The 23615-nt window shown below is 44.8% G+C and overlaps 1 protein-coding gene across 1 annotated transcript in view; it reads right to left on the bottom strand.

The window, feature by feature from the left end:
* PLCB2 (phospholipase C beta 2) overlaps positions 1–21907 on the bottom strand; it is a 220748-nt gene extending 198841 nt beyond the window's left edge. Inside the window, exon 1 of the mRNA XM_030215186.1 lies at positions 21778–21907. Coding sequence (XP_030071046.1) covers positions 21778–21861 — 84 coding nt within the window. The 5' untranslated portion in view covers positions 21862–21907. The remainder of the gene's footprint in view (positions 1–21777) is intronic.
* Between the last annotated feature and the right edge of the window lie 1708 nt (positions 21908–23615).

The raw sequence follows: 23615 nt of genomic DNA, 5'->3' as shown, positions 1-23615 counted from the left end.
GTTACGGGTGGGAACGTAAGGGGAGATGAGGGTAGAAAGATAGTGAGGGGCAGCAGACTGAGTGCATTTGTAGGTAAGAAGGAGAAGCTTGAATTGAATGCGGTATCTGATCGGAAGCCAGTGAAGTGACCTGAGGAGAGGGGTGATATGAGTATATCGGTTCTGGCGGAATATGAGACGTGCAGCAGAGTTCTGAACAGACTGAAGGGGGGATAGATGGCTAAGTGGGAGGCCGGTGAGGAGTAAGTTGCAGTAGTCCAGGCGAGAGGTAATGAGAGCGTGGACGAGAGTTCGGGTGGTGTGTTCAGAGAGGAAAGGGCGAATTTTGCTGATGTTAAAGAGGAAGAAGCGACAGGTCTTGGCTATCTGCTGGATATGCACAGAGAAGGAGAGAGAGGAGTCAAAGATGACTTCGAGGTTGCGGGCAGATGAGATGGGGAGGATGAGGGTGTTATCAACTGAGATAGAAAGTGGAGGAAGAGGAGAAGTGGGTTTTGGTGGAAAGACGATAAGCTCGGTCTTGGACATGTTCAGTTTCAGATTTGCACTCAAAGCAGATTTGCACTCAAAGCACACAAACTGAGCCACGCACCTGTCACGCTTCACACGAAACACTGGATAGTGAGCCCTTGGGCTACTGCCGAGGGGGCAGCAGCAGGAGGAACACCCACAGGAACAGAAGCCACAGCAGGGAGCAGGAAGACAGTCCACGAACCCAGCAGAACTGGGGCCAGGCAAACAAAGTCAAGGTCTAGCTCCAGGCACGGGTTCCAAGGCAGGCGGCAAGCAAAGTCCAAGTCCAGGTCCAGGCAAAGGTTCAAAGGCAGGCGGCAAACAAAGTCAAAGCCCAGGTCCAGGCAAAGGTTCAAAGGCAGGCAGCAAACAAAGTCAAAGTCCAGGTCCAGGCAAAGGTTCAAAGGCAGGCGGCAAACAAAGTCAAAGTCCAGGTCCAGGCAAAGGTTCAAAGGCTGAAACAGAAAGTAGCAGGGAAAGCACAGCAACAAACAACTGCAGAAGACACACCTCTGAGGACCTCTGTTGCAAGGCAAACTAGAAACACTTCTAGGTGGTTAATAAAGGCCAACAGCCAGGGAGTTCACCAGGTACCGAAACAGTTGAGTTCCAAAAAGTCTCGAGACCAACTGGCAGGCTAGAAAATCCGGACCGGAGCGGCATGACTTCTGGAACCGGGAAAACCATCAACAGACAGTCCATTGCGACCACCAGGTCTGACCACCAGGGGGCGAGATGAATGAGAGCATGATACTGGGGCAGAGTCATAACAGCACCACGGGCAGAGAAAGAGTTGCACACCTCTGGCAAAGACAGAAATGCACTGAACAAGCAGAGAAGAAGCTGAGAGTAACAGACAGAGGATGAGCAGTGCCCCACTGAAAGAGCTGGATGTTAGAGGTACCTGCAGAACTGAAGCTACGGTAGCGATGGAACTGTGTATAAAACGCAGACAAGGAGCTGCTTTCCACACGCAATCAAGGAGCTGCGCTCCTGACGCCAGCAAGGAGCAGCGCTCCACAGGCCGACAAGGAGCTATGCTTCCTACGCAGACATGAAGCTGTGTAGCACCTGCAGTCACAGAGCTGTGCTCCACATACCACCCTGGAACTTCACCCAATTTGCAGAGAAGAGTTGTGCTAAACATACAGAGATGGAGCTACATTCAACAGGCGGTGGAGCTGCGCTCTGCACGCAGACAGGGAGCTGCGCTCCATACGCAAAGAGAGAGCTGCATGCCACAAGCAGACACAGAGCTGTGTTCTACACACAGACACAGGACTGTGCCCCACGCTGAGACCTGCAGAGAAAGAACTACACTCAACATGTGACAATGGAGCTGCGTTCAACATGCAGAGATGAAAAGTTACAGAATAAGCAGTGAAGGAACTTCACTCAACATGTTATGATAGAGCTGTTCTCAACATACAGCGATGGAGCTAAAGCCAACCTGGAACTGTGGAACTGTGCCCAGCATGCAGCGATGGAGCCATGGCCAACATGGAACAGTGGAACTGCATGGAATAATGAAGCTGCGCTCAACATGCAACGATGGAGCTGCACTCAACCTACAGCGATGGAACTGTGCTCAACCTACAGAGATGGAGCCGTGCTCAACATACAGCGATGGAGCTGTGTTCAAATGAAATGCAGTGATGGAACTGTGCTCAACCTACAGAGATGGAGCCGTGCTCAAATGCAGTGATGGAACTGTACTCAACATGCAGCAATGGAGCTGTGCTCAACATGCAGCGATGGAGCTGTGCTCAACAAGCAGCGATGGAGCTGTGCTCAACATGCATCGATGGAGCTGTGCTCAACAAGCAAAATGCATAGATGGAGTCCCGGGGAACAGCCAGAGAAGAAGGTGCTGCCAGGAGGCCAACAGGAAAGGAGCACAACTTGTGGAAATGCAGACCTGGCGCTGCACTCCCCTGGCCCAGAGGGACTAAAACTATAAGAAGAGAAAGCCCCGTGCCCCAAGAAACACTCTCGGCCCTCAAGTGGTCTCTAAGCCACAATGACCGCCCTCCTAGGCAACCGATACGGCGCAGCAGTCAACGTAGAGAAAGAACTCCCACCAAGAGGGAGGTAAGCATCATGGAGCTGGAATCCTCAGACCATTGGGAGCAAAATGCAGCCGTAAGGCAGTGAAGAAGAAACAACTCTCGCCAGGCCAGGAACAAAGAGGAAGCTGGCCACTAACACCAAACCGAGGAAAAACCAGCTAAGGGAAAGTCAAACTCCAGACCAAGAACACAGCCACTTCCCTGCCGAAAAGTAGATAAAAGCGCAGAGCTAAGAGGCGATAATCCAGATGCACAGCAATAGATCTGCTCAGGAGGAAGGAACTGCGCCCCTTATAGAAAAAGGAAGGAGTGCCAAATGTGCCAGGAGAGAGGCGCCTGAAACTAGAAAAGGTGAAATGCGCCTGTGCCAGGCTAAAACTCCCGCCCGAAAGCAAGGCAAGCAAGGAAGAGCTGTGGCAAACTAGTCATAAAAAGGCACATGCCCATAACGAGACACTGAACTGAGTCCAAGCAAAAGACTGGCAAGAATGGCGCTCCCGAGGGTACTCAGAAGAGGGATCTACTACTACTACTACTACTTAACATTTCTAGAGCGCTGCTAGGGTTACGCAGCGCTGTACAGTTTAACAAAGAAGGACAGTCCCTGCTCGAAGGAGCTTACAATCTAAAGGACGAAATGTTAAGTTGGGGCAGTCAAGATTTCCTGAATAGAGGTGTAGTAGTTAGGTGCCGAAGGCGACATTGAAGAGGTGGGCTTTGAGCAAGGATTTGAAGATGGGCAGGGAGGGGAGCCTGGCATATGGGCTCAGGGAGTTTATTCCAAGTATGGAATGAGGCGAGGCAGAAAGGGCGGAGCCTGGAGTTGGCGGTGGTGGAGAAGGGTACTGAGAGGAGGGATTTGTCTTGAGAGCGGAGGTTACGGGTAGGAACGTAAGGGGAGATGAGGGTAGAGAATTAAGGAGGGGCTGCAGATCGAGTGCATTTGTAGGTCAGTAGGAGAAGCTTGAACTGTATGCGGTACCTGATCGGAAGCCAGTGAAGTGACTTGAGGAGAGGGGTGATATGAGTATATCGGTCCAGGCGGAAGATAAGACGTGCAGCCGAGTTCTGAACAGACTGAAGGGGGGATAGATGGCTAAGTGGGAGGCCAGGGAGGAGTTGGTTGCAGTAGTCAAGGCGAGAGGTAATGAGAGAGTGGACGAGAGTTCGGGTGGTGTGCTCAGAGAGGAAAGGGCAAATTTTGCTAATGTTATAGAGGAAGAAGCGACAGGTCTTGGCTATCTGCTGGATATGCGCAGAGAAGGAGAGGGAGGAGTCGAAGATGACTCCGAGGTTGCGGGATCTGAGCTAGCAGTTGCACACCAAGTGCAACTCGGACCCCCACCAGAAGGAAAGTACCTGCAGACAAACCAGAACAGACAGGAGGGATCCACGGGGACGAGAGAACCAGAACCTCCCTAAGGAAGGGAGGAAAAACTGCTGCCAAAACAAGAATCAAATAGCAGGGGCATCTCAAGCAAGATGCCAGAAGCAGCAGAGACCAGACGGTCTGAAAAAGAACTGACCAACAGCCGCGTAAGGCTGACAGGAATGAAAAAATAGCCCTGGACTAAAAAGACCAAGCCTGCAGCCAAACAGAGCCAGCGAGAGGCTTTCCCCACTTTGGAAATGGCAGACTAAGAACTTTGAACCACAAAGGTACAAGTTCCAGCAACGGGGCCGCCCTCTGAACCAGCCACCATCTAGCACCGTGAAGAGGAGAAAAACAACTGAGTTTCGTGATCCAGACACGAGCCATGCCCCACAAAAAAACTCAAAGCAACTGGTACCAGCTCAGAAGGCTCCAAGATCAGAATCAGACGCCGGCCAGCGAAATTCAAAGAAACTTCACAAGCAGACCCATAGTAATACACTGCCAAAGGCAGGAAAATAAATCAGGTAACAAGCAAGAGAAAGAAGGAAAAACAAAGTTTCTTTCTTTTTACCTTCTTCACTAGTGACCGGAACATTTTAAAAAAGGCTTACTTCAGAGTCAGAAATTCAGATATACCTACCACCACAGAAGAGAAGAACCCCACAGGGGAGACATGTTACTCCATGCCACAATCAACCATCACCCTGCTAGAAAGAAAGCCAGGGGAGGTAGGGGAGGGGAGGGAACCAGGGTCACTAGGTATCACCCTAGCTGGCAGATGAGGAACTCAGGACCACTGAGTATCATCTAGAACTAGCCCCAACACAGCTACCAGCACACCCCTGGCTCCACTGTCACCAGAAGAATCTGGGACAGGAGCTACCAGCCAGCAATCCAGAGCAGCTGCACGATCCGTCCACCATCCGCTAGGAGACAGAGAAAATACTGAACATTCCAGGCTGCACGATACCTTTAAGGGGCGGTTTACTTGGAACTATTTTCTCTGTCTCCTTCCTCTGGTAGATGGACACAACCCATTAGTCTGGACTAGTCTGGTATAGATGACAAGGAAAGGAAAGACGCAGGGAGCGACCAAGATGGAATCTGAATGAGATGCTGAGTCAGTGGCTCCATCTGCGTTTCTTTAATAAAGGAGTTTATTTTCCTTTGGTTACCTTACTGCAATGCCAAAATGCAAGGGGAAACTGAAGGAAGTGTAATGGCTGCATTAGGTGCTATTCTTAGAAGTAAAAGAAACAAGACTGAAGGTAGAAAGAAAGGAATCTTTATTACTTACAAAATCGAACAATGCTAACTTAGGCAATTGCTAAAAAAATAGTAATTATATCTTATGTTGCAGAAAGAGGAAGAAGGATAGGAGCTTTTAGAGGATACCAATGACAGGAAATATCATTAGCTGTAAGTCTGCAGAAACGTTATAAAGGTGAATGAAAGAAAAAAAGGGAGAAAATATGAACGAATACAAAGGATATAAAGTTCTCAGCTGCAAAAATATAATTCTCACCAATACAATAATAAAAAGAGAAAAAGGTGTGCTTCCTGGGAAATATTCCTGCTGAGCGAGGATATGAAACTTCTCTTGCCAGCCGGGCTATTTCAGAGTTTCTTTGTCTGCTTAATAACTTTATAGGACTGTAGTTCCCAACCACCTCTCTTGTCCTAGACCAATCAGAAGTCCCGTATGTTCACCTAAGAATTGTGATAAGTCTATTGGGGTCCATGCCACACCTCTGCTCAGTAAATTATATTTGTAAGAAGACAGTTGAGATGTCTGGGATGTCATGGTGATGCGAAAACAGAAGAAACAAATCTTCGCAAGGATATAAATTGTCGACTTCGCTGTTTTGTTCTGGGATGTCATGGCAACAGAACACACAGAAATAAGTAGACTCAAAAGAAAAGGCCAGAAAACTCCAGAACAGGAGTTCCTCCTTCCCCTTTGGCAATTTCTTCTCTGCAGTAAATCGTGATAACCACCATTGCGAAGCTTTCTTCTGCAGGGCATTTCTACTGTCAGGGTTAGGAAGAGCCCCAACTTGGACAGCAATCTTTCACTGAGTCAGTCTGGGCTTCTGGCTCTTCCACCTCTGAGAATGCCTGGTGATCAAACAGCTCAGTCTAAGGAGCATCCCCAGAGTGGCCGCTATGGTTACTGTGCAGGCTTCTCAATCAAGCTCAGTTGTGATTGATATAAGTTCGGTGCAGGCTCGAGGAGCTGAATCTGAGTGGCAAGCTGGTGGGGCACTGGTTGAAGAATCTGAAGAAACACCTACTGGGGCAGGTAGTGCCCTACATGGTTGTGCTCCAAAACCTCTTTTCTCCTTGTAATCACTAGTAAGGCCATCAGTAGTGATGTTGGAATCACTGTAGACTGTATTAGAGAGCCTCCATTAGGTATGCTCCTCTTTCATTATAGCTACTTCTAATTCCTCCATTAAACTTCAGAACCTGGATTCTATTCTAAAACAGCAAATTACTAGGGTGGGTGGCATTGAGAAAAATGTGGCTGATAGAAAAAATTAAGGAAAGTAAGTTTTCAGGATATCCACATTGAATATTCATGAGAGAGATTTGCAAACAGTGGAGGAACTCTCTCATAAATATTCATTGTGTATATCCTGAAAATCTGACTTGCTGGGATGCCTCCAGGACCAGGTTTGGGAATCACTGCCATATGGCCTATCCAACATGCCTATCCATGCCATCTACTCTCCCTATCACTCCCTTACAGATCTTATGTACTTGTCCCAAGCTTTCTTAAATTCAGATACAGTTTTCATCTCCACCATCTCCACCAGGAGGCCATTCCACGAATTCACCACCCTTTCTCTGAAGAAGTATTTCCTCAGGTTACTTCTGTCCCTTTCACCTTTGTCCTATGCCCCCTAATTCCAGATCTTCCTTTCATGTACAAGATAAAAACATTCCTGAGAAAAATTGAAACTCTGTTGAATTACAATCAAAATTTAAATTTGAGATGGCTGAATTTTCTTATGTCCAGATTAGCTACTCCCAGAGACTTATTTCATTGCCTTTTATTCTTGGGTTTGAAGTTTCTGAAAGCAAGCTTGCTTCCCACTCAAAGATTTATTGTGTTTCAGAAAAGACTCCAGAGACTAATGTGGAGATTGAACCTTAATCAGGACTAGATATTTCAGCTATTTTAGAGATATCTGATACTGAAATATCAGGAAGAAGTACATTGCTAGCGTCCTTGGTCTTCTTGCAAGACAAAGAAAGAGTTTTGAGACTGAATTATAAACCTTTAAATGCTTCCTTCCTAGGCGGGAAAGTGTCAATCTTTCCAGATGTTTCTAGGTGGACGCAACTCAGATGGAGAAAATTTCTATTAATGTGACAAGATATGACTTCCATAGGGTCTTCTATGCAATTGTGATTTTCATGCAAGCATTTTATTACCATTCAACATAATTGATATATCTTTTTTGAACCATCGCAACTGCAATTTTATTTCTTGAGGAAAAGAGGGTATCTAGGGAAAACATCGACACAGTTACTTAATCACTTTCACCCTGAATAGAATTGAAGAAGGTTATTTTTTTTATCAATTTTCTTTTGCTTTATTCCTTTATTGTATTTCCATCTACATTGGAGAAACAAGTCAGATGCTAAAGAAGAGATTTAATTTACATAGACATCATATGAAAAATGCCACCTCAAACAAAGATGTCATGCCTGTGGGACAGCACTTTACAAAACCAGAACACTGTACCAGTGATTTTATGGTAAGGATCCTGAAGGGGAACTTTAAAACAATACAGGAACGTAAGACCTTTGAAGTCAGAATGATCAAATATTTTGACAACCACCAGACAGGACTTAACAAAGATCTGGGTTTTCTAGCCCATTATAAAGCATAAAATTGTATTGCTTTGTAAATTGTATTGCTCTGTCACCTTCCTGTCTCCCTGACTCTCACCTACCCACCTCATCCTGTTAGACTGTCACTGAAATGCTTTGATGTTTCACTCAGATATACTGTCATCTACCAACATTTGCTTATTTCTGATCTGACGAAGAAGGCCAACCTTTGAAAGCTAATCGCTTTAGAAATGTTAAGTAGTAGTAGTAGTAATCAAGAAATGTATTAAATTATGTCCAATAAAAAAGGTATCATCTTATTTTCTTTTCCATGTTTTGTTTTGTTTGATTTCTATTGATTACCTTTAAAAGTGGACTAACACGGCTACCACACCTCTCTACTCATCTTCCTATGGAAATTCATAGGTCATTTCTCCATAATGGGGGGAATTCTATATATGGCACCTAAAAAATCCGTGCAGAAAATATTTTTACCTAAGCATATTCTATATGTAGTGCCTAGGTATAGGTGCAGTATATAGAATATGCTTAGTTGATATCCCAGTGCCTAAAACTACGCACATCCATTTACACCAATGAAAACATGATGTAAATCCTGGTGCATATATTTAGGCGCACTGGGCCATATTCTATAATTACGTGAGCAAATTTTGGAATGCCCATTTCTCTGCCCATAACCATGCCCTTTTTTGGATGCATGCATTAGAAGTTAGGCGCACAGCATTATAGAATACTAGTGGAACCATGCCCATTTCCTCAACAATGAAACGGGCCCTAGGAAGGCTGTCATGTAAGCTTTTTTTTTTTCCTCTCTCCCCTGCCCTCCCTTCCACGTCCAACAATTCTTCCCTCCCCTCCCCTCCATGTCCAGCGATTCTCCTCTTCCCTGCCCTCCCATTCGTGTCCCGCGACTCTCTCCTCTACTGTCCTCCCATCCCATCCATGTCCATCAATTCTCCTCTGCCCTGCCCTCCCCTCCCCTCAATGTCCCACGATTCTCTCCTCCCCTCGATTTGTACCTGAACGTTCTCTGGCTGGCTGGCACTGGCTTCCGTTCCGTTCGTAACATCCCTCCTGACGTCAGCTCGCCTCCAGCGTTCCCTTCCCTTAGTGAGTTGTATGCGTAAATTCTAATTATTGCCAATTAGTGTTCATTATTGCTTGTTAAGTGCTGTTATCAATGCTGATTGGCTTCTTAAGCCAATGAAGTTATGCGCATGGCTACAGAATATGCTTGGATTCCGGACAACTATTACCCAAAACGCACTATTCAACATTCATATAATGAAGGGGGCCAAAAGTCATTATACTACTAGTAAGCCCAGCTCCTTAAGTATTTTCCATTAACAAGTCATTCAGCCCCCTCCCCTTGCAGGGCCAGCATCCCACTGTCTTCCTCACCCTCTCCCACCCCCGCTGCAGTGCTTGCATTTAACACTATCAGCGCTGCCTCCTCTTGCACTTCACAGTCTCTGTTTCCCACCTCCGTGGCAGTGCTTGAAATTTGCTATCGTCTGCGCTGCCTGACATCTGACAGACGCAGCGTGACGTCCTGCTCCGGGACCTTCCTTCTGCCGCATGCGTTCCACCCTGCGTAAGCAGGACGCTGAATCAGCGCAGCAGAGGGAAGGCCCTGGAGCAGGACATCACACCGTGTCTGTCAGCTGTCAGGCAGCGCTGACGATAGCAAATTGCAAGCGCTACCGCGGAGGGTGGGAAACAGAGACTGTGAGGTGCAGGAGGAGGCAGCGCCGATAGCGTTAAATGGAAGCTCTACGGTGGGAGTGGGAGAGGGTGAGGAGACACGGTGACGAAGGTGTTGGGACTCTTCTGGACGGGCCTGAGCCAAAACTGGGTGGGCCAGGGTCCATCCAGGCCCGCCCGTAACTACACCCCTGAACCGGGCAGTAACTCAAATTTGGCGAACGTTGGGCGCAGCTTAGTAAAAGGGGCCCTAAGTGTCTTGCCCAGAGTCACAAGGAGCTGCAGTGGGAATTGAACCCAGTTCCCCAAGATCAACCACTAGGCTACTCCTCCACAAAAGAAAAGAGAGAAGACAAGGAAGAGGAAGAAGAATGAGCAGAAAACCTCTATTCCTATTACAAAAACAGTGATTAGTCTATACTCAGCAGCTTTGTCCCAGACATAGCCCAATGTCTTGGAAAAAGGATTATCCTATGTTCTGACCACTAAATACAGCTTGGTGAGGACATGGATATATTTGTTCAAATTCACTAGAAAACTGATGCTTATACAATATTTTTCAGAGCATTCAACTAGTCATATTGATTCTTCATATCTCAGAAAGTAATCTAAATGGAGGCCATGTGGCCCCATCAATCCTACTCTATACACACGAGAACAAGTACTTTTGAAAGAAATTAACCATCTTGAAAATAGGAATACAAGAACATACTATAACTTCAGCAAACAAAAAATGATGCAGTTAGATCTCTATGGGGCATTACAGACAACACAATAAAATCAGTAGAAAAGAGACAGGGAATGGCGATTATGGACAGAGATAAGTACATCAATGAAGTGATCAGACAGCTAAGTGATTTGGAGGCTCATTTTCAAGGCACTTAGACTTACAAAGTTCCATAGATTACTATGGGGCTCGTTTTCGAAACAGAAAAATGTCTAAAAAGTGGCTTAAAGCAGCATTTGGACATATTTTTCACAAAAACATCCAAATCAGTATTTTCGAAACCCATTTTCCAGACGTTTTTCTATGCTGTTTGCCTGCAGTGCATCCAAATCTCAAGAGGGAGTGTCGGGGGCGTGTTAAGGGTGGGATTTGAAAGACCTAGACGTTTTTCAGTCATAATAGAACAAAACAAAAACATCCAGGATTAAAACTAAGACGTTTTCAGCTAGACCTGTTTTTAGAATGAATAAGCCAGGTGGCCGGTGCAGTGCACTGTGGAGAAAGGGACCCAGGCTCATAATCCACCCTAATTGTTACACTTGTGGTGGAAAGTGTCAGCCCCTATCCCCCCAAAACCCACCAAAAACCTACTGTACCCACATATCCTCTTGTCTTCCTTGACTTCTTTGTAACACCAAATGTATACTTCATCCTGTATGGCGATGCCACAACAGGTCTTTGTAAGCCACATTGAGCCTGCAAATAGGTGGGAAAATGTGGGATACAAGTGAAATAAATAAAAAATAAATAAATACCTGTTCCCATAAGGGCTGTTGTAGCGGGATACAGTTGGGTACAGTAGGTTTTTGTGGGTTTTGAAGGGCTCACTATACAATATAAGGGAGCAACGGTGAGATGTGTATCTGGAACCTTTTATGTGAAGTCCACTGCAGTGCCCCCTAGGGTGCCCCACTGCTCTGGGATGTGTATACGGCCAGTTTACTAAGAATGCTGGCTCCTCCTACATCCCAATGGCTTGATTTTGTGCATTTTTCACTTGGACTTTTTTTTTTTTAATGGACCAAAAAGATAAATGCACAGAGCACAAAAACATCTAGGAAATAGCTAATTAAAAAAAATAGATAGATGTTTTTCTGTTTCGAAAATGGCTATATTCCTTACTCGAATTTTGGACGTTTTGAGCACAATGTCTGAAGTTGGACTTAGACGTCACATCGAAAATGTAACTTTGTAAGTTTAAGCTCTTTGAGAATGAGCCCCAAAGAAAACTATATCCCCCTATCTTGAAAGATTATGTCCCTGATTGGTGAAGGGCTACCTTTTTTGACAAATACAGGATTTGATTTTGTAAAAGTAGCACATTCTGAACTATTCATCATATATGTGTTATCAGAAATTCATAAATCATTAACAAATCCTCCAGGTAGGCCTAAGGTCTCTCAAAATTTGCTGATTTTTTTTTTCTTGCATCCTTTCATTCCCTAATACCTTCATATGTAAGGGATTTGTCACATGCAATTAATCTTTTAGAAGTGTTCCCCACATTACATGATAATTGTCTATTAGATATTATGGATGTTAATAAAGCTTTTCAGGTATGCAGAAAATCACTTTCCACATGAACGACTGGGTTACAATTCCTACAGAATTTATTACTCAGATAGCATGTCATGTCAGACAGCACATTATTTCTGTCATGCTGATAGCATTCCTTTTCTTATATTTTAGGCTGTAAAACACTGTGCAATGTTTGTCAGGAATGGCGGTAAATCAAGTCTAATATAAACAGAGCAGAAATTGCATTAACAGAATCATTTTGAGTTGAAAGGAATGTTGTACAAACAAATAAAGGGTACAGCAATGGGGACCACGATGACCCCAGACATCACTCAGCTCCATGTAGCAGAGTTTGAAGATAATTTTTTGAAAGATCTTCCTTATGTTGATAACACCATAACATGGAGACACTACATAGATGATATCTTTATTCTCTGAAGGCATGAGGAAACAAAAAAAAAATCATAGAATTTCACTATTGGTTAAATAAGACATAAAAAATTTGATTGCTGGCATTTGTTACACTAAGAATAAACCGTATATCCATTTTGGACATCCTTATCACTAAGGAAATCAATGGTTTTTCAACCTCAATTTATCATATGCCTATGGATAAAAAGTAAATAAATTATTACATGTTGACAGTTTGTACAGCAGAATACTGAAGACTCATCTTCCAGTGAGCACATTGCTCAGATGAAGAAGGTTATGAAACTCTATGGCAGATTATGAATGAAAAGCTAAAAATATATTTTAAAAAAAACAATATCTACTGAGTTGTGAAACCTTATTAAAGCAAAAGAATATAAAAGATCTAAATAGTATGTATCAAATGTATCAAATTGTCTGCTTAGCTTTACTAATTGAGCTCCTGTTAAAGACATATCATTTTACTGTCAACCCCAGTTATTAGTAAATGGGGGTCGATATTCAGCCGGCAGTGCTCAGTGTTTTGCTGACTGATGCTGGCATTATTCCAGAATATTCAATGCTGAGCCCTGTCTGGGCTTCGGAACTGAATATCCAGTTTTGCAGAGCCAGCTAACACAGTCAGTTAAGTGCGATATTCAGCACTTAGGGGGTCTTTTACAAAGGCGCGGTAGCATTTTTAGTATGCGCTAATGATTAGCACGCGCTAAATGCTAGATACACTCATAGGAATATATGGGCATTTCCAGCGTTTAGCCCATGCTTATTTTTAGTGCACGCTAAAAACGCTAGTTCGCCTTTGTAAAAGGACCCCTTAACCAGCTATGGGTTATCGCATAGGACTGACTTTTCTGTGGCCCCATTTATGTAGTAAACCTGGTCAGTTAAGTGCTAAATATCAGCACTTAACTGACCAAGTGCTGGCTCTGCCCAGATTGCCAGGAAGGGGCCAGCCTCATGTTTGGGGAAGCCTAGAGGAGAGATTGGAATCGGGGGGGGGGGGGGGGGGGGGGGGGCTAGAATTATACCCTTATATTAGTACTGGCCAATATTCAGCTGGCACTTATGTGGGTCTGAGCTGAATATTGTCCAGTCCCCGCATAAATGCCGGCAGCCAGAAGTGTAATGGTATCAGTTTATTACTGAAATATGTAGCATATTTGGTGGATTATATATATACACCAATATATTTGTGCAGCTCTTAAAAATACAATGCAGCAGAACTGGCTTTCATTCCAAAAAGCCCTCTCCCCTCTCCCTTTGGGGAATATTTACAAGACAAAAGTACTGCTGCAGTGGCAGGGACCTCACCTTGTTTTTTCTCATTCCTCAAACAAAAGACTAAGACTGCTTTAAAGTTTTAAATTGACTCTATTCCTCTGCCCTCCCACCTAACAAAAGATGGACTAAGGTGGACACCTGAATAAAACAAAGAAACTCAGGGGAACCATAAACAGGACATTTGCTTGTCAAAGGTATACCTGCCCCTCCCATCAGCTTCCAGACATGTGCAGAAAGGAAGGACTTGTAATGTGTATCTGCCACAGAGACTGAACAGGACATCAAAAGACATTTGCCAGCAAAGTCCAGACTGTAAGTCTCGTGATGTCATAAGACATGGGACCAACTCAGGGGTCGTGTGCAGACCAAGATATCACAATGCTTTGCAAATGCTCAGGGGTCGTGTGGAAACCAGGAAATCAGAACAGGGATCCACATGGCATACCCTCCTGCAGCTGCAAGGTATAAAAGCAAAAGCTGTTTCCCCAAGAGTCAGATTCTCATCAACTGCCAGCAAGTCAAATTCTCTTCAACTGCAAGCAACTCGGATTCACTCACGGCAGAAGCCCTCCTGTCCTAACCATGTGCTCATCAATCAGCTGGACCACAGCATGCTTGTAACAAGGACTTGTAAGTTGATCTAGCTGCTACTTTGTTCTATTTTATGCACAGATTACCTGTAAAAGATTCCTCTTTTAAAACCTACCTCTCGTGTGCAATTGTATATTAAATCAATCTTTTTGAAACTAAAAATACGGTCTCTTTGTGTTCTGAGTATATATACTTAATATATTTAATTTATTGCAATTATCACCTTTGGTGATTGGTGGAGAAATTAATATCCTAAAACTTATAAATACAGCGCTTGCTCTTAAATTATAAACAGTAGCGAGTTGCTCTCGAGCTATTTTCCCCAAAATAACTCATTTCTTCCAACATATTAATTGCTGGAGAAGTGGGTAGAATTTCTTGTAACAGAAGAAGTCTAGTCATGCCCAGATATTCAGTATCCATGCCCAGCATGGCCTGGCATTCGATACAGGTCTAATTTAGCCACGGACAGTCAGCACATTAAAAAACATTGACTGCTGCCACCTGAATGGAGTGGAGGAAAATAACCTAATGGTTAGTGCAGTGGGCTTTGACCTGGGTTCGATTTCCACTACAGCTCCTTGTGACCTTGGGCAACTCACTTAACCCTCCATTGCCCCTGGTACAAAAAAACAGATTGTGAGTCCCCTAGGGACAAAGAAAGTACCTGCATATGATATGTACAACACTATGTACATCTAGTAGTGCTATAGAAATTAGTAGTATTAGATTTATTGATGGGTCACCTTCTGAATATTGATTGGCAAGTTTACACCTGAGGCAATGGAGAGTGAAGTGATTTGCCCAAGGCCACAAGATGCCATTGTGGGATTTGAACAGGGCTGCCCTGCCTCTTAGCCTACTGCTGTGACCATTTGGCTATTCCTGGAAGACAGAAATAAACAAGTGAGGAAGAAAAAGTTCAGCAACAGAAAGTGAAAGAGAAGCATATATTAAAGAAAAGAAAAGGAGGAAACTCACAATATCACCAGCTCCTGTTGTATCATTTCATTTTGGTCTTATGTGAGCCAATATTCAAAGTAAATTTTGCATTTCTTGGAAGCTGGTAAACATATAATCTGTTTATTCACATATTTTAAAAACTTATACAAATGGCATGTGAATGTGGGCCAAAGAGGCAGCCTTAAAAAATTATCCAGATAGTAGCAACATTCAGTTATACATTTAGTTAGGCCCTGCTATTCAGTAGACTTAAACTAAATGGATAGTGCCAGCATGGTCACCACAGTATCCCCCTCATTCTATAACAGGTTGCCTAAAGTCAGGTGCCAATTGCAAGAATAAGTTAAGAATATATATATTGCCATACTGGGACAGACTGAAGGCCAATCAAGCCCAGTATACTGTTTCCAACAGTGCCAAAATCAGGTCACAAGTCGGCAAGATTCCAAAACAGTAAAACAGATTTATGCTGCTTGTCCTAGAAATAAGCAGTGGATTTTCCCAAGTCCATCTTGATAATTACTTATGGACTTTTCTTTTGGGAAATTATGCAAACCATTTTTTAAACCCTGCTAAGCTAACCTCTTTTAACATATTCTTTGGCAAACAAATTCCAGAGTTTAATTACATGTTGCGTGAAGAAACATTTTCTCCAGTTTGTTGAAGAAGTTATAGAATACTAGCTCTTATGTGTGAGAATGTTACAGTTACGCACATAAGTGCTAATTGTGCACTAAAAATGCTCAACTCACTTAGCACATAAATGTGAGGGAGTGTGCATAAAGGGGACGTGCATGGGCAGGTCCCACATTTACACACATAACTTACAGAATACTACGGCCCCGATATTGAGACAGTAGGAGTTAGACTGGCTAACTCCCGCTGTCACCGGCGAACCTGGAAATTGAATGCTGGGGCCGTATCTGGCCACCAGCATTGTATTTCTGGGGGTTTGTTTTGGCACTGCAAACATAGCTGGTTAAGCCGATATACATCTGCTGACCGGCTAGGTTCTAGTGGCCAAAGACAGACCTGCTATTTACATGTGTCACTCAACATAGCTGCTGACCAGGATATTCAGCGGGAGATAGCCGGTTATCAGTGGTATATCAGTGGTAGCCACCTTGAGGGTATTTAACTGGCCAGGTGCCGTTCCTGGCTGGTTAAATACTTTTGAATATCAGGCTGTATAAGTTACATACCAAAGTGCCGCGTTTAGGCATGGGCATTCATGCCTGCTACTGGCATGGTGTATGAGGGCACGCCTAAATGATGGCATGTAAATGTAACAGAATCTGGGTGTCCAGATACTCTTATAGAATGAGCGCATAGGGTGTCACATCTTGGTACCTAACTTTTGGCAACCTTTGTAAAACTGACCCCCTGCATATTCAGTACCTCTGTCTATACAGACAGCAGCGCCAAATGCACAGATTAAGCCAAATACTGGCACTTAGGACTCTTTTGACTAAGCTGCAGTAAAAGGGGGCCTGTGTTAGCATCAGTTTGTGTTTCTGACATGCGCTGAGGCCCCCTTTAACCACAGCAGGTAAAAGGCTGTCTTTTTTTTTTATTTATTTTTAAAGATTATTACTACACTTCCAAGAATAATCTTGTTACAGAAAAAAAGAATAATAGAGCATTTATAATTTGCCAAAAGAAAAAAAATGTATATTATCCAATTTAGTCCACAATTAGGAAGACGGGACAAGGCACAATACTCAGGAAAAACTTTTTTTTATTTTTAAGAAATGGCCACACGGTAAGTGAACCACTTACCATAAAGCCCTTTCAGGGGGGGAGCACTTACTGCCACTCATTGAGCTAGCAGTGAGGGCTCCTGTGCTAACCTGGCAGGCAGTGCATGGCACTGCCCGATTTCCACTGGGTAAACACCAGCACTTCAAAAATAGTGGAAATGGCATGCGCTGGGGTGGGAACGACCACTGGGCTGCTGCGATAGCCCGGCAGTAGTTCCGGAAAGGCAAGCGGCATGTTCAAGTGTGTAGCGCTGCGTACGTCTAGTAGCGCTATAGAAATGATAAGTAGTAGTAATCAGGGGCGTAGCTGCTATGGGGCCACGGGGGCCTGGGCCCCCATAAATTTGGCCCTGGAACCCCCTGCCGACACCCCTCTCAACCCCCCCCCCCCCCCGCCAACCTGCCGTTGCCGTCTGTACCTTTGCTGGCGGGGGACCCAACCCCCGCCAGCCGAAGTCTTCTTCCTGCGTTTGGTTTCTTCTAAGTCTGACGTCCTGTTTCACGTACAACGTGCAGGATATCAGACTCACAGAAACAGAACAAAGCCCTGCACGTTGTACGTGCAGCAGGACATCAGACTCAGAAGAAACCAAACGCAGGAAGAAGACTGGCTGGCGGGGGTTGGGTCCCCCACCAGCAAAGGTACAGACGGCGACGGATGGCGGGCGGGTCAAGAGGGGGGTCAAACTTGTTGGAGGTGGTGCTGGCGGCGGCAGGGGGTGTCGGCAATGGTGGCAGGGGAGGGTCGCCGGCGCCGGGGGGGGGGCTAAAATGTGCCCCCTCACCTCGGCTCTGGCCCCCCCCCCCACCACTGAAGTCCAGATACGCCCCTGGTAGTAAGCCCGTGTTGGGCTTACCGATGCTTAGTAAAACACCCTGTAATGCGAAAACCACACTGGCTAAATATGTTTATATCACTGAATTTTCCCACACGGATCATTCATGTCATCACATGATATATTTTTCCCGCACATGTGCTTTATTAAAATTTATTGCACATACATGCTAAAGCTTTGTGAATAGCCTGCACTAAAATGTTTTACCATGTTTTAAACTGAGAGGGCATCCCAATTAGCTGAAAAGGGAAGTTAGGTGGCAGTTAGAAAGAGAGCTATCCTTTTCCTTATGAGAACATGCAGCATGAGAGAACCAGTGTTCCCACCAAGGTGAATGGGAACCCACCACCCACGTTTCTACTGGAGGAAGTGATGTAGATGGACCATCGGTCTGACCCAGTATGGCTATTCTTATGTTCTTAGCAATGTCACGGTTTCAGTTGTGAAGGGCAGGTAAGTTCTGAGGGATTCATGGGGACCCGAAACTGCAAAATTGCTGCACCACCTCAGGATGACTAGAATGTAGGCGACGGACTCCCATGTACCGTAGAGGAAACATTACACAAAGGTATGTTGTGATCAGAGGAAAATGAAAAGAGGCCTAACAAGATTAGAAAACGTTCTGCGCTCATGAAAAGAAAGGTGGGTGAAAACAGTCTAAGATGAGCTGTAAGGGATGTTACATAAGGACACAACATAATAGTAGCCATACTGGGTCAGACCAATGGTCCATCTAGCCCAGTATCTTGTTTTCCAAACAGAGGCCAAGCCAGGTCACAAGTACCTGGCAGAAACCCAAATCGTGGCAACACTCCATACTACAAATCCCAGGGCAAGCAGTTGCTTCCCATGTCTGTCTCAAAAGCAGACTACGGACCTTTCCTCCAGGAATTTGTCCAAACCTTTTTTTAAACCCAGATACGCTAACCACTGTTACCACATCCTCCGGCAAAGAGTGTAGGAAAAATATTAGGTACCCTGGATGAACCTTTACCTTACTACTACTACTATTTAACATTTCTAAAGCGCTACCAGGGTTACGCAGCGCTGTACAATTTAACAAAGAAGGACAGTCCCTGCTCAAAGGAGCTTACAATCTAAAGGACAAAAAGTGCAGTCAATCAAATTGGGGGCAGTCTAGATTTCCTGGATAGAGGTACAATGGTTAGGTGCTGAAAGCGACATTGAAGAGGTGGGCTTTGAGCAAGGATTTGAAGATGGGCAGGGAGGGGGCTTGGCTTACGGGCTCAGGGAGTTTATTCCAAGCATAGGGTGAGGCGAGGCAGAAAGGGCGGAGCCTGGAGTTGGCGGTGGTGGAGAAGGGTACTGAGAGGAGGGATTTGTCCTGTGAGCGGAGGTTACAGGTAGGAGCGTAAGGGGAGATGAGGGTAGAGAGGTAATGAGGGGCTGCTGATTGAGTGCATTTGTAGGTTAGTAGGAGAAGCTTGAACTGTATGCGGTACCTGATCGGAAGCCAGTGAAGTGACTTAAGGAGAGGGGTGATATGAGTATATCGATCCAGGCAGAAGATAAGACGGGCAGCAGAGTTCTGAACGGATTGAAGGGGGGATAGATGGTTAAGTGGGAGGCCAGTGAGGAGTAGGTTGCAGTAGTCAAGGCGAGAGGTGATGAGAGAGTGGATGAGAGTTCGGGTGGTGTGCTCGGAGAGGAAGGGGCGAATTTTGCTGATGTTATAGAGAAAGAATCGACAGGTCTTGGCTGTCTGCTGGATATGGGCAGAGAAGGAGAGGGAGGAGTCGAAGATGACTCCTAGCTTGCGGGCAGATGAGACGGGGAGGATGAGGGTGTTGTCGACTGAAATAGAGAGTGGAGGGAGAGGAGAAGTGGGTTTGGGTGGAAGACAATGAGCTCGGTCTTGGCCATGTTCAGTTTCAGGTGGCAGTTGGACATCCAGGCAGCAATGTCGGATAAGCAGGCCGATACTTTGGCCTGGGCTTCCGCAGTGATGTCTGGTGTGGAGAGATAAAGCTGGGTGTCGTCAGCATAAAGATGATATTGGAAACCATGAGATGAGATCAGTGAGCCCAGGGAAGAGGTGTAGATTGAAAAAAGAAGGGGTCCAAGGACAAATCCCTGAGGAACTCCAACAGAGAGTGGGATGGGGGTGAAGGAAGATCCATGAGAATGTACTCTGAAGGTATGGTGGGAGAGATGAGAGGAGAACCAGGAGAGGACAGAGCCCTGGAACCCAAATGAGGATAGTGCAGCAAGAAGTAAATTATGATTGACAGTGTCAAAAGCGGCGGATAGGTCGAGGAGGATGAGGATGGAGTAGTGACCTTTGGATTTGGCAAGGAACAGGTCATTACAGACTTTAGTGAGTGCCGTTTCTGTCGAGTGTAGAGGGCAAAAACCGGATTGAAGCGGATCGAGAATGGCATGAGAGGAGAGAAAATCAAGGCAGCGGCTGTGAACGGCACGTTCAAGTATCTTGGAGAGGAAGGGTAGGAGGGAGATGGGGCGGTAGTTGGAAGGACAGGTAGGGTCTAGTGATGGTTTTTTGAGAAGTGGTCTGACTACAGCATGCTTGAAGGTGTCAGGGACAGTTGCAGTGGAGACAGAGAGGTTGAGGATATGACAGATGGGGGGGGGGGGGGGGTGACAGTAGGAGAGATGGTGTTTAGTAAGTTGGTGTTTAGTACCTTGTACCCCTTCAATTAATTGTTATGCACCTGGACACCTCTCCCACCTATGATGTTGATAATGAAACTGTACAGTTATGACCGCCCATCCTAAAATGATCCTGTAGCAATTTATATAAATGTATAAAAGTACAGGTTGATGAGTTAGTGGGACTGTTGGTGTCAGGACCTATTGTTCTGTCTTTGGCTGCAACTGCTTTTTCCCACTTTCCAGTTTATCAATAGAAATCAAACAAAATAAAACATGGAAAAGAAAATAAGATGATACCTTTTTTATTGGACATAACTTAATACATTTCTTGATTAGCTTTCGAAGGTTGCCCTTCTTTGTCAGATCGGAAATAAGCAAATGTGGTGGCAGATAGTATATATAAGTGAGACATCCAAGCATTACTTTGACAGTCTGGCAGGGTGGGGGTGGGTCGGAGGTATGCATGGGGACATCAAAGTATTTCATTGATATTCTAACAGGATGGGTGTGGATAGGTGAGAGGAGGGTGATAAACAGAGAAATACAACTTTATGGTTTATAATGGGCTAGAAAACCCAGATCCTTGTTAAGTCCTGTCTGTTGGGTGTCAAAATATTCAATCATTCTGACATCAATGAAATGCTTTGATGTCCCCATGCATACCTCCTACCCACCCTCACCCTCCCACCCTGCCAGACTGTCAAAGTAATGCTTGGATGTCTCACTTATATATACTATCTGCCACCACATTTGCTTATTTCTGATCTGACGAAGAAGGGCAACCTTCGAAAGCTAATCAAGAAATGTATTATGTCCAATAAAAAAGGTATCATCTTATTTTCTTTTCCATGTTTTATTTTGTTTGAATTCTATTGATAACCTTTAAGAGTGGACTAACAGGGCTACCACACCTCCCACTTTCCAGAAACTGCTACCCTAGGCCATCGTCTAGTCTACCTGATGGTTATAAACCAGTCCTGCTTACACAAACAGGTAGGTGTGAATTGCATGTTTACTCTTTCCATAAATACTAGGACTAGGGGGTATGCAATGAAGCTATTAAGTAGTAAATTTAAAACAAACTTGGTTGCCAGAGAATGTGGTAAACACAGTTAGCTTAGCAGGGTTTAAAAAAGGTTTAGCTAATTTCCTAACAGAAAAGTCCATAAGTCATTAAGACGGATTTGGGCAAATCCACTGCTTATTTCCAGGATAAGCAGCCTAAAATCTATTCTGCTGTTCTGGGATGTTGACCGGTCCTTCTGCCCTGGATTGGCCACTGTTGGAAACAGGATGCTAGGCTTGATGGACCTTCAGTCTGTCCCTGTATGGCAAAGCTTATGTTATGATATCCTAACTCAGAATAACGTAAGGGGAAAGCAAGGTGGTTGCTCACATGAAGTGATAAAAAAAAAAAAAACACTCCCTACGCCTGTCGTGTGTCACACATTAAACCCACGCAGTTTGTGCAATCAGTCCATGAGATAAGGTAGAAGAAAAACGGAGTACTCACATCGTCCCACTTGATAAAGCGCTCCCCCTTGGAGAGATATTCCTTCACCTCCGGGGGCGTCAGGACCTGGGTAAGGTTTGACATGCTGCCACGCTTCCTTGTCCTGGGGCAGCCAGGTAAAATTGTTTGCTTTGCGTCCTTCCTCTCTGCCTCTTCTTTTTACCTCTCACATCAGGTCCTGCATCACAAGTATGAACTTCAGGAAGTCAACGCTCTTTTATAATCCAAACAGCTCAAACAAATGAGCGCAAGACTCCAATCTACATTGTAAATCAGGCGAGCAGGCAGGAGGTCTGATCTGGGTCCCCAACTTTGCCCTCAGGGGAGAAAAAAAAGCATGGCAGGACAGGAGCATTCAAAGCGACGTTACCTGTGGAGTTACAGGCGGTACAGTAAAACCATGGCACTTGCTGCAGCAGGATGATTGCAACAAAGCTGCAAAGGCGCTAAACTTCCTTATTCTGAGCTTGTGTCTTTTGACAGGCTGGGTTTCACCACATAACCACTCGATAAATTCAGTTTCAGCAGCTCTGAGCCTGAGAGAGCTCTTCCCTTTCCAGTCCAAGGGGCTGTTGCTGACAGCACTTCCACTTTCAGTGTACCGCTTCCCTTTTCTTTTAACATTCAGGCTCACCGCAGCTCTACAGAGCTTTTAAATCGCCAATGTTTTCATTTGCATTTTGGTGGAGTCCTCTGGATATCTTTGTGACACTTCTGAATCTCCAGTAAAGCTCTGTGAAACTGTAAAGCCTAGAGGGGTTCTGAGAACAGAGCCAGAGGCCTCCCCCCCTCCCCCCACCTAGGGGTTAGACTTTAGACACAGAGATCCACGAATATACTGAGTATAGTCACTAAAGGTGCTTCCCATCTGTACAAAACAGACAAAAAAAGCTTTTTGAGTGTTAGATAACTTTTCCATAGCACTACCAGATATACAGAGTAGTGTACAAATTAAATGAGAGACATCCTTCTCAGTAGTGTTTATAATCTCTGTCAAATATCGGAAGGGAAAGAGGATGGGATTTGAGCCTTTCTGTGGTTACAATCAAAATGATTTATATATTATATACAGGTACTTATTTTGTAACTAGGGTAATGGAGGGTTAAGTCAAAAATTTACATCAGGCGTCGATGCTGTTCAAAATACCATCCTGGAAGCCCAGGCCTAATATATTCTGTGTATTAAAAAAGGAGGAAGGAAGAGCAAATGACAGCTGGCACAGTTAAAAAGTGAGGTGAAGGAAGCTATTAGAGCTAAAAGAAAATGGAAGAAGGATCTGACTGAAAATAATAAGAAACAGCATAAGGAATGGCAAGTCAAATGCAAGACGCTGATAAGGAAGGCAAAGAGGGACTTTGGAGGCAAAAACATATAGTAAAATTTTTAGGTATATTAAAAGCAACAAGCCAGCAAAAGAATCAGTTGGACCGCTAGATGATCGAGGGGTAAAAGGGGCACTCAGGGAAGACAAAGCCATAGCGTAGAGATTAAGAGGCCCTTTTACAGAGTAGCGGTAAGCCCAACGCAGGTTTACCACTCACTTTTCCGGGACTACTGTCGGCCTAATGTGGCCACTGGTGATAGTCCAACCCTGAGCGCATGCCATTTCCGAGGGAAAAGAAAACCCCTGAAAATGGCTTGCACAGCAGTAACCCGGCGGTAATTGGGCATCGCCACACACTGCCCAGTTTCTGCCAGGTTAGCACGGGAGCCCTTATCGCCACCTCAATGGGTGGCGGTAAGGTATACCCATCACATGGCCATGTGGTAAGAGTTCTCTTACCGCATGGCCATGTGTGTCTGGGGTCTTTTTACCCATGGGCCCTTTTTCCTGCAG

Source organism: Microcaecilia unicolor, chromosome 9 (genome assembly GCF_901765095.1).
Source record: "Microcaecilia unicolor chromosome 9, aMicUni1.1, whole genome shotgun sequence".
In the NCBI taxonomy this organism is placed as follows: Eukaryota; Metazoa; Chordata; class Amphibia; order Gymnophiona; family Siphonopidae; genus Microcaecilia; species Microcaecilia unicolor.
Note: the sequence above shows the minus strand (reverse complement) of the source record. Positions and strands in the feature narration are given on the sequence as shown.